Source organism: Sinocyclocheilus anshuiensis, unplaced genomic scaffold (genome assembly GCF_001515605.1).
Source record: "Sinocyclocheilus anshuiensis isolate Anshui unplaced genomic scaffold, SAMN03320099.WGS_v1.1 scaffold4, whole genome shotgun sequence".
NCBI lineage: Eukaryota > Metazoa > Chordata > Actinopteri > Cypriniformes > Cyprinidae > Sinocyclocheilus > Sinocyclocheilus anshuiensis.
In genome coordinates, this window is record NW_015554075.1 from 1,590,442 (window position 1) to 1,601,869 (window position 11,428).

General features: G+C 38.0%; 4 protein-coding genes across 4 annotated transcripts in view; 3 read left to right on the top strand and 1 right to left on the bottom strand.

Annotated features, from left to right (window-relative positions):
* Window positions 1–1,943, top strand: part of LOC107668931 (mannose-binding protein C-like) — a 7,999-nt gene extending 6,056 nt beyond the window's left edge. Inside the window, exons 3-4 of the mRNA XM_016460987.1 lie at window positions 1,197–1,280; window positions 1,399–1,943. Of these exons, the coding sequence (XP_016316473.1) occupies window positions 1,197–1,280; window positions 1,399–1,673 (359 nt within the window). The 3' untranslated portion in view covers window positions 1,674–1,943. The remainder of the gene's footprint in view (window positions 1–1,196; window positions 1,281–1,398) is intronic.
* Window positions 1,944–2,539: 596 nt separating this feature from the next.
* Window positions 2,540–4,708, top strand: LOC107668924 (mannose-binding protein C-like). Its single transcript, XM_016460978.1, has 6 exons — window positions 2,540–2,543; window positions 2,862–2,887; window positions 3,355–3,559; window positions 3,685–3,771; window positions 4,084–4,167; window positions 4,287–4,708. Exons 1-6 carry the CDS (start codon window positions 2,540–2,542, stop codon window positions 4,667–4,669), a joined length of 789 nt encoding a protein of 262 aa, XP_016316464.1. The 3' UTR covers window positions 4,670–4,708.
* A 44-nt stretch (window positions 4,709–4,752) lies between these two features.
* On the bottom strand, window positions 4,753–6,315 carry LOC107668932 (complement C1q-like protein 3). The gene is made up of 4 exons (XM_016460988.1): window positions 6,078–6,315; window positions 5,633–5,695; window positions 5,421–5,552; window positions 4,753–5,301 (listed from the first exon to the last, which is right to left on the bottom strand). Exons 1-4 carry the CDS (start codon window positions 6,229–6,231, stop codon window positions 5,024–5,026), a joined length of 627 nt encoding a protein of 208 aa, XP_016316474.1. The 5' UTR covers window positions 6,232–6,315; the 3' UTR covers window positions 4,753–5,023.
* Window positions 6,316–6,956: 641 nt separating this feature from the next.
* LOC107668973 (E3 ubiquitin-protein ligase znrf1-like) overlaps window positions 6,957–11,428 on the top strand; it is an 11,607-nt gene continuing 7,135 nt past the window's right edge. The window contains exons 1-2 of the mRNA XM_016461053.1: window positions 6,957–7,761; window positions 8,744–8,839. Of these exons, the coding sequence (XP_016316539.1) occupies window positions 7,269–7,761; window positions 8,744–8,839 (589 nt within the window). The 5' untranslated portion in view covers window positions 6,957–7,268. The remainder of the gene's footprint in view (window positions 7,762–8,743; window positions 8,840–11,428) is intronic.

Consider the following 11,428-nt stretch of genomic DNA (forward strand, 5'->3'; position numbering starts at 1 on the left):
GGGGGGGGGGATTTTACTTGCTAGTTTTGGTTATTGGGGGGGTTATATTCCCCCCCCCCACAAACTACGCCCCTTGATGTAGTGCGAACAGTCTGTTCATGTCATGTTCTAATGATAAAATGAGATCTCACTCTGCAGGAGTTGGTGCACAGGGACCCCCAGGTAAAATAGGACCAGCAGGGCCAGCAGCGCCAGCAGGTGCTGTTGGCCCTAAAGGGCAGAAAGGAAGTCCAGGTCCACAAGGTAAAATAAATACATTTTAACATAAAATAATAACATAAAATACTTACCTGGCAGGGGAGACACTATGACCAAGAAGGTGGTTCACCCAGAGCGAGGCTCAGCCATTGTACGGCGACCGAGCTCACGTCTGCGAATTCGGAATTCCCCTAATCTCGACTGCATAATTTATGCTAGAGGGGGACTGTATGGGACACCATAATTGGCCAAACGTCACGTCACGTACTTTCCTTACCCTATACACACACACACACATACATATATATATATATATATATATATATATATATATATATAGACCTCAAGCTCAAGCGCACTTGGGTTATGCAGCAGGACAATGATCCCAAACACACCAGCAAGTCCACACCAGCAAGTTTGGAGCGGCTAAGTCAAAGTCCGGACTTAAATCCGGTTGAGATGCTGTGGCATGACCTTTAACAGTCCATTCATGATCGAGAACCCTCTGTGACTGAATTAAAACAATCCTGCAAAGAGGAGTGGGCCAAAATTCCTCCAAAGCGATGTGAAAGACTCATTGCCAGTTACTGCAAATGCTTGATTGCAGTTGTTGCTGTAAAGGGAGGCATGGCCAGTTATTAGATTTAGGGGGCAATGACTTTTTCACATAGTGCCAGGCAGGTTTGAACAGCTTTTTTCCCTTAATAAATGAAATTATTATTTCAAAACTGCATTTTGTATTTACTCGGGTTATCTTTGTGTAATATTAAAATTTTTTGATGATCTGAATTATTCAAGTGTGACAGATATGCAAAAAAAAAAAAAAAAAAAAACAGGAAGGGGGCAAAAACTTTTTCACATCACTGTATACACACACACTGTGGACAGAAAGTCCATTTGTGTCTTTTCACATTGCATCATTGCGCAATTGCAAACTGCATAAATTCCTTCATTTTCATAAGAACGTAATTTCACTGTTTCGTTTTTTTTTTCCACAGGCACTGCTGCTGACATTAATTTAATTACAAAACTTCAATTAGACATCAAAAAACTAATAGACAGACTCAATGGAATAGAGAAAGGTATGTTAGTTCTAAACAAATAGTAACTGCCTCAAAGTTTATTGTTGTGGAAAAATATTTAAGTTTAGTACCTTGCTGTTAACATATACATTAAATAATATTTAACCTTTATATGAAGCTTCCAGGTTTAGCATATTTAGGAATATTGGAGGAAAATACTATGTGTCTGATGCGCTGACAGCAAATTACAATGATGGATTGAAGTTCTGCACAAATGCAGGGGGAAGAATTGCCCTGCCAACAAATAAAGAGGAAAATAACTTGTTAATGTCATTGCATGCTGTCCTTGGATCTTCTTATATAATGATTGGAACAACAGACATTCGGATAGAGGGGACATTTGTAGATATGCACAATCAACCTCTGACTTTTACCAAATGGAAGAAAAATTAACCTAATGATTATCGTGGAAGTGAGGACTGTGTTGCCATCTTAACAGATGGTGAATGGAACGATGTTAAGTGTAACTCAGAGTGGCACGTGGTGTGTGAACTACAAATGTAATACATTTCGGAGAACATTTAAAGTAATTATTTAGTTTCATACTTAAATTGTGAGTAAAAATGTTATGGTTTGGCTACAATCATAACTTTAGCCTTTGCCTTCTGCATAAGCAAAGCTTCAGTTTCACTCCTGGTTATCCTGAGAAAGAAAATCAATCATTAACATTTATTTAAACATTGGATCTTGTTGTTTTGTATAAAATGCATCAAATTAATAATTTTTTGTGTTTGGACATCTAGATATATTTGGATTCATCAAATTACTTCTACACTATAAGAAGAAAAAGTAGACAAATGGAAAAGTTATTGATAATTTTCTACCTTTCTGTTAAGTTTACAGATGTTTCCTTGAACCCTACAACACAATACAAAGTGTACTTGACAATACAAGGAAAACACCACCAAAAAATCAGTACCGACCATATTTTTACGGAGTGCATATTTAAATATGGTTCATATAGCCTATATTTTGCACAAATCAAGATAATAAGTGATAATATTGATATTGTGATTTCTTAGTTACTTACTTGTAGTATTAATTTAATGTTAAAGTTAATGGAAAACTACAGTTCTTTTTTTCACAGAGGTGTCACTTTAGGATCAAAACCAATTCAAAATACTGATAAGATACATAATAATGAACCATGACCACAAATGTAAGCAATAATTAACTGCATTCAATCATGCAGAGGAATTGAGCCCTTCACAACGTAAACAGAACTTAAAGTGTGTCCTATAACTATAACAGATAGCGAAATGGGTTAGTAAGAAAAGTTTATTTCAGTTCAGGAGTTCAGGAGCTCAAACATTTATTGTCCTTGCGTTCTTTCAGTTGTTCAAACAGTTCATTTGCTTTAGAAAAACTCTCGATTATAAGGTCATGAATCAAAGTAGGCTATGCGGTTTTTCAGTGCAAAAACAATCATTGTAAGTTGCACATAAATTACAGGACAACATATGTGACTAACATATACAGGTTGAAAACTAGTAAAATGATACAGTATTTGTTTCTGTTTGTTTTGTCATTGAACTCTGGGTACCTACGTCAAATTTGGTGAAGGGTCGTGTTCTCTTTTAGTGCTGATCGCCAGGCCTGATCTGTTGGTAAGATTTATATGCTTCTGGTAAGGATTTTTAAAAAGCAGTAAACAAAAGAGAGAAGTAGACATGCCAGTAGTTTGTTTTGTTGTCCAGTTTCAGTATTTTAGTATGTCATAATATTTTATATTTTATTTTGATTTGAGACCACTGTTGGGCAGAATGCCTTTTAATATTCAATATATAACTGAAAATGTGAGAAAAAAACGTTACACTTGTTGCTTACCTTCCTTTTACTTTCCGTTGTGAACTTGTTTGAAATCAAAATTAATATCAAACCTCGTTGTTATTAAATATCCTCATAATCAGAGTGAAATTACATTTTTACGAAGTGAAAATTATTTTTAAATAGTGAAAATAATTTTATAAACTGTAAAAATATTTTCCTTTGGACTCAAGGGTGCGTATTCTCTGATGTCTGAATGCAACACTGCGGCAACAGAAATCCTGATTGTGTCCACAGTGAACAGTAGATAGCGCTGTTAAAGGATCAAATCTGTGCTGCTGTGCTGCTTCTTCATGAAGAGTTTATAAAGCAAGAGTTTATGGTGCTTGCTGCAGCTCAAAGTAGTTGTCCAGCTAATGCTGGGGTGCCGGGCTCACCTGGACACAACGGCAGCCCTGGCAGAGATGGAAGAGAAGGGTTTCCTGGACCAAATGGAGAAAAAGGAGATCCAGGTTTGTGCTTTTAGTTGTTGGTGTGTTAAGTCATAAAGTTTGATGTAGCTGTAGAACATAATGCTGAAAGGTAAGGTGACTGCAGATCAGAGAAATTAGATTTAATCATCACTCTTACTCTGCAGGAGTTGGTGCACAGGGACCCCCAGGGAAAATAGGACCACCTGGTGTTGCTGGCCCTCAAGGACACCAAGGGAATCCAGGTCCACCAGGTAAAATTAAAGCACAGTGAATTATCATTTATTAAAGTGAGTTATTATATATATTTATTAAACAGAAAATCAAGATTAATTTTAAACTTTTATATAAAAAAAAAATATTTATTCAAGCAAGGTGTCTAGAATGAAAAAAAAAAGTCAAACTATAAATAAATAGTGATGAAGTTCTAGACTGTGATCACGTATTGTCTTTTAACCATATCTTAATTGAGTTTATACCGTAATTGCATAAGGTTCAAGAAAAATATGCTTCTTGGTATTTTCTTCTGATGCTTGTGATTTTCACTCTGCTATATGCTTTTACAGGCACTGGTGTTCAAAGTGCATTAGTAATACAGCATCAATCTGATGTCAAAAACCTAACAGACAGACTCACTGTAGTTGAGAAAGGTAGAATTCTCCTACATAAACAATGACTGCACTATGCATGTTTTGTTTATACTGTATGTGTAAGAATATGTATATATTTAAGATAATGCTTTTTAAAAATTAAAAATTAAAAAGTTTAGTCCTAGGATTTCGCATGTTCAGGAAAGTGGGCCAGAAATATTACGTGTCTGATGGGCTGGTGGGAAATTTTGAAAAGGCACAGAAGTTCTGCTCTGATGCTGGGGCTAAAATTGTCCTGCCAAGAAGTGAAGATGAGAATAAAGTTCTAACTTCAATGCAAGCTGCCCTTGAGTCTACTTCCGTATATGTTGGTGCAACACACAGAAAGAAAGAAGGGCATTTTGTGGATATGAGTGACCAACCATTAACTTTCACCAACTGGAATGAAAAAGAGCCAAACGATTATAATGGAGCAGAGGACTGTACAATTATTTACAAAAGTGGTCTGTGGAATGACACTGACTGTAATTCAGAGCGTGAACTGTTGGTCTGTGAACTGTGAAACCGATTATGAATTTTTACTGCTCTGATGTTTGAATGAAGAAGGAATAAAGTAAATCATATGAAAACAGACTGCATTTGCATCAAAGTTTATTGTCATAAAAATTCAGGTACGTAATGTTTAGCAACGGTTGGAAGTTTAAAAAAAAAACATTAATTCATTGACTGGAGTCATGTGGATTACTTGTGGATTATTTTGATGTTTTTAATTAGCTGTTTGACTCTCATTCTGGGTACACTATTTGAGGATCATACAATGTTCTCTTCCTTTGAGGAAAATATCACACAGATATTAGCATTACAACACTAGTGGCATAAACATCTTTTTTCATCCAATTCCGGATTCTGTGGACACTCACAAAGAGAAAAGCAGAAAACCGCTGAAGCTAGTGTAGCTGCTTTCATCGTCAAAAACCCAGCTGTTCTCCCACAGTTGTGTGCACACTTCATCACCCTTCTGCAGTGAGAGAACAACACCATTGCTGCCATTAGCATTGGTCTCAGGCTTCAGAGCAAATACAGAGCATTGGAGCTGATTATTTTTATGGAGACTGACTGCCATTTGGTTAAAAGGGTGAGCATGAGCATAAAATCTGAAGAAATAGACTCCATTCACTGGTGCTGTAAAAGTACCTGTGAGATACATAAACATATGAATTTAGTAACCGTAAAGAAATGCCTTTTATTACTTGAATATCCATAGTCACAATGGACAATTGACAACATAAAGAAATATAAATGGCACAGGTTACCAGTGTTGGGGTCATATGCATTTCCAGTGTTAGTGAAGATTTTTTGGTACACCAAAGTTTTCCGGGTGTCAAAAGGTCCAAATTGTTGTGATCCAGATGCCAAAAGTCCAGCTGAAAAGGCAACCTTTTTGGCTGTGATAAGGTAAGTGGAATTGTTTTGGTTTTGCAGTTGGTTTTAAATATAACACCATAGAACAATCATTTTAATTTACCTTTATTTTCTGCCTGGATAGATTCAAGTTCATCCCTTGAGGCTTTTGTGATAGTCCTTAGAGCTATTCAGAATGAACATTGTAGAATTTTATTATAGTGTTCTTGGATGGAAATGATTCAACAGATCAACCTGTCTTGTAAAGGTGAAAATAGATCAAACAGAAAATACATAAGATGTAGATGAGAACTCATCAGTGGTGGACGAAGTACACAAATCAAGTACTTGAGTAAAAGTACAGATACGTATAATAAAATATTACTCCAGTAAAAGTACTCAGTTTTCAATTTTATTCGAGTGAAAGTACAAAAGTACTTGATTTTTTATGTACTTAAGTAAAAAAGTACCGATAGATGAATGTAGATACTTGAAAAATGTACTTAAGTACAGTAACGAAGTAGTTTCCACCACTGGAACTCATACAACTATTACTGAGAGATACTTACCTTCATTCTCTCTCTTCAGTTCTTTCAGTGTTTCCTCAGTGGCTCTCAGCCTTTCCTCAATGTTCTTAAACTGTTCTGATGTAATGAAATCATGTGCCAGTGAGACCCCAACACAAAGCAATAACAGCGTCTTTTGAGCAGCCAACATCTTCATAGCTACCTATGCCTAATGTTTTTATGGTGCATGTAAATTTTGCACAGTTTGGGGCAAGATGGAACCTAATGGTGCAGTAAAAGCAAACATGACCCTTGTATTGTTTGGACTTGCAACACTGACGCAGAAAAGCTTCAGATTAATCTGCAAATACGGGAGAAGATCAGATATTACAAACAATAACTTTTTTGCAGCTATATTAACTCTTCAGATTTGTTTTTCATATTTGGTCATATTCTTTGATCCAATGTCACAGTGGATGATTTCTATGCAGTGAAAATGGTGCAAGAGTTTCCCACTTGAAACTCTTGGTTTGTTCAGAGACAATAGGGATTTTGTCATTTCAATAGCATATAATTAGTTAAAAAAAAATAACAAAATATGTTTGGGATATAATTCTAAAACTGACAGGCCTACTGGGCTATATGCAGTAATATGTAGCCTGTTGTCTCCCAATATGAACATTAATTAAAAAAAAAGTTAAATGTTTAGTCTTTCGTCACTTTGAATAAAGAAATGACTTATAGAAATTAAGTATAGAGACGTTTTTATTGCCAATCACAAAAAAAATGAATGAAGAACAAATAGAAATGTATAAAATTTAATCTAAGATGCTGTAGTAGCTAATATAACTAGGAATGAAAATAATCAATTAATAATGACACCCAGCATAAAATTAATCCTTACGAAACAAAAATCACATACTTTTCAAACATTCCTGTGCCTGCTCTGTGATTGGATAGAAAGTTCATGTAGGGCGTGACGTCACACGGTCGGTTGAACGAAGAAGGAAAGAGGCCAACTTCCGGTATGGTGCGTGCAGTTCAACAGGGACCACAGGACATACCTGCCAGGAAAATGCGGTAGGCTGTTGTCATAACTGAAAGAGAAATTAAAACACAACACATCTCAGTGCTATCTTTACGACTTTGAAATAAATGTGGCATATGGTCATATGGCCTAAGGGCTTTGTAACGGAAGCAATCGGGTTCGCTGATCAGTCATCGATCGATCGGGATTAGGGAGCACGGTTGAACATGGGAACGAGATCGAGCCGTTTACAAGAGGAGGCTGCCGCGACTGCTTTTGATAAAGATGGCATCAAGAGAGAGTCCTGTCGACGAATCCGAAGCACCAGGCCCACTAGCCTCATGGTGGAGTTCTCCGGCAGCTTCGACCATGACTCAGAGACGAACCGCAGCCGGTCGGAAGAGGGCAGCGACTCGGACACTGGGCAGCAGGCGAGCAGCGACGGCAGCCCCGCCGACAGCCACATGTCCCCGTCTCTGAGCAGCCAGGCCTCGCCGACGGACGAGAACGGGGCAGAGGAGGATGGCAGTCCGGGAGGCCCTGTGAGCGCGGAGGAAATAGGCCGAGCACCGCAGCGCACTTTCTCGGAGCGTTTGCCCGGTGGTCGCCATTCTTCCGCCAGCGGCGTCACTGCCAGGTCCGCCCGGGTGAGGGGCACTCACCCCCGGCCAGTGTCTGAGGCGTGGATCGGCCTCTACAGGGTCAACAACCGCCACGGTGGTAAGTGGAAAGACTCATCGTTCCTGTCATTTCAGAAGTTACACCCTGTTCAGCTCCAGTTCTGTCATTTAAACCTGCACTGTTCACAGTGAGTAATAGCTAAACAATGCTCAACAGCGCAATATATTATGGATAAACTAAAATAATCCTATATGGTTTTCATGGTATTCAAAGAGAGAGTTCACCTTAAAATTAAAATTATGTAATCGTTTACTCTCCTTATGTTGTTTCAGATCTATATTTGTTTCACAAAAGACATTAGGCAGAATTAAATCTCTGTTTACCGTGAACTCTTAATTGAAAGAAAGTGAAGTCCCTAATATTAATCTCATTTTGTTTTCCATATGCAAAAGTCAATCCAAAAACTTTCTTCAACTAGTTAGCTTAATGAACGTTTGGTTACATGTCCATTTGTTGGCATTCAATAACAGAGATTAGCAATAATATTCTAAAGTATTTATTGAAGAGTAATGAATACTGTATCAAATGTATTGCTTATTATTAATATTAGTTAATGCTTTAACTAATGGGACCTTATTGTAAAGTGTTACTGAATGTTTATATACACAATAGGCAAAAGCCAATCTGAGTGAATTTACAATATTTGTTTTAAAACCAAATGAAACATGGAAGGTGATTAACAAAGATTAATGATTCTGCATGAGACTAATGAGCTTGCGGTGTAATTAGGCTTTGGGGTTTATAGACATTTCAAGCATTCCTGACAGGATGATCCATGGTGGATTGAAACCGAATAACCAAAGGTAAACCCAGTTTACTGGTGATCTCTGTATTTTTTATTTTTTTTACACTATATTGGTCAGTTGGTCATAGTCCAGCTAGAGGGTTCAGAAATGTCGGCCACATGGGTGTATACTCACCCGTCTGTTACTGTGACTGGCCTGCATATCACAAAACCCTTTCTGCATCTCCATTTTACAATGCTAGACAACTTGCTTAGTAGTTTTCCCCTCCTTTCCAGCTATTCGTTGTCCCTTCTGCACCAAGCCATTCCCTGGAGGGCGAATTGAGGACCATCTTTTAAGTTGTCTGACTTCTCCACCTCTCCCTTATAACAGTAAGCATCCCATTTGTTTTTATTGTTAGGGCCCGAGCACCGATGGTGTGAGGACCCTATTGGAATTGCTCCACTTCTTCTTCTCCTTCTCCAAAGTGAATCGCATTTTTGAGGGCTTAAACATTCTCCAAAACTCATTAAACTTTGCACACGCGTCAGAACTGGTGAAAGTGTACATCTGATACATCTGATATGGGTTTCAGAAGTGGGTGTAGCAAAATGTCTCTATAGCGCCATCTGTAAAATTTCAATGGAGTGCGCCTCCAGCTACGTTTTACGTACATGTATGAAAATACACATGTAACACACCATTACCTACAAAAAACATCTCTTGGTACAAATTCCAAAACCTAACAGGAAGTACATTATTTTGAATTTCCTGTACGATTTTTGTGCAGTTTTTGCCATTTTCAGACCTTGTACTTTGACGAACTCCTCCTACAGTTTTAATCTGATCATCTTCAAATTTGGTGAGGGTTATCATAAGGCCTTTGTGACGTTAAATTGCGAAGATCTTGAGTTTTCGTCAAGGGGCGTGTCCCTGGTGGCCTGACAAGTTTGATGTTTCGCCATGAAACAGGAAGTTGCTGTAACTCAGGCAAGCAATGTCCGATCTGCCCCAAACTTCACACGTTTGATAGGTGTTCTGTCCTGAACACATACCCATGCCACAAAAATATGTTGTGTCTGTGTGTGCGCGTGAGGTGCCTGCGCGATATCATACCAACGCTGGTTGGTTATACACCGATAGAAGCAAGACATCATTCAAAACTGTCAAGCTTTTGCAAAATAATTAAAACTGTAAAATAAATAAAACTGTAAAGCTTTTAAAATAAAGAAAAATACTCTCTGCCATCTCGTTTTCCTTTCCGAGAACTTTGGAACGCGTCACAATGAACCGTAACACACATTTTTTTTCTTTCGTTTTGTTAATCTGTCAAAGATTTAAGTGAAATATATTTAGTGTATATGCCTATATATTACTTTTTGTGTAAGCCTATAGTTTTATTCTGTTTTCTCCGTTCACAGAATCGCTGCAGGTGCGTGTGATCTGTTGAGTCCATCTTACACTGTCCTCGGATAAACTAACGCCGGTGCGTTGCGACTTACCTATGATGAGTTCTTGAGTGCGAACATTTCACTCGTTGGATGCGTCAGCGTCACATTTGCACAGGCCGTACTACTGGAATTCATGATTGGTTGACAGCAAATTTCCAAATATTAAATGGAACGATAAAATAACGTTATTAACTGATTAATGGCCATTTCAAATTTTCGATTCTGTTCGGAACTATAAAATTAGATTCTGTTTCTGGTTGTGTTCCTGTCAAAATTTCGTTTGTTTACGGTTTTCGTTCTTTGAACCGGTTCAGAGCCCTGGTTAAAGCATGCTATTAATGCAGTGAAACAGGAAGTTGATGTAACTCAGGCATGCAGTGTCCAATCTGCCCGAAACTTAAAGGGGTCCTATTATGCTCTTTTACAAAGTATTGATTTTGTTTTGGGGGTGTACTAGAACAGGCTCTCATACTAGGATTGTTCGAAAAACACATTATTTTTCACATTTTACATTATTACAACGCCTCTCTCACCACTCTGGCATGAACAGCTCGAATAGTTCCTGTGTATCAAATGAAGGCCCGCCTTCTGAAATACGAAATGTGCTGTGATTGGTTAGCTGGGCTAGTGTGTGTTGTGATTGGCACCACTCGGCGCCTGGTCGGGAAATATCATGCCGCCTGCGAGCTTTAGTGTAAATATTGCGTCAAAATCAAATCAGTTTGAGCGCGATTTTAAACCCGGATGATTGTAACCACTCTTAAGTTCGTCTGCTTTGGGGAAACTAGCGCGTCTCCGACATAGTGATAACAGTTCGCAATGTCCGAACTGTCCTGAGCGCGTTCGCGTCTTCTTCTTCAGCCTGCGCGTGAGGCGGCGTCTTCTTGCTTTACAGCAGATCGCAGACTTATAAGTGCATTACTGCGGCGGCGTCTTTACAGCAGATCGCAGACTTATAAGTGCATTACTGCCACCTATCTCTCAAATGGACCATTGACCATTGAAGTTGAGATTGTAGATAGAGTGTCAATGGTCCATTTTCAGACATTAAATCAGAGGTAAAAAACTATATAAATACTGTTCAGTTTCTTGCACAGACCGATCGTTTTTCGTTTTGAGACCTCAATATATAATCAGGAGCCATGGGTATTAATTTTTTGTTCCTTGATATGCTTTTTTTAAAATTCTCAAATAAGCAGCCACTGACTTGCATTTTATGAATCACCAAGAGCAACAGTTTCAGCTAAAAATCTTCTTTACTGTTATACTCAATAAAAAAAGTCACCTACATTTTGGATGGCGGTCACGATTTCCCCTCAACACACCCCGTAATACGTCGTATGATAAACATCTTTTTGGGCGAACTATCCCTTTAACCGGTTAACTGACCGTTAGAATTTTGACCGATTAATCCGATTAATAAAACGGTTTAAAAAGTAATTAAATTATTTATTTTTTCAGTAATTTATCAGAATATTTAAAAAGGATTGCTGCATGGTTAAAATACGCTACGTGTATAAAAAAATGTTT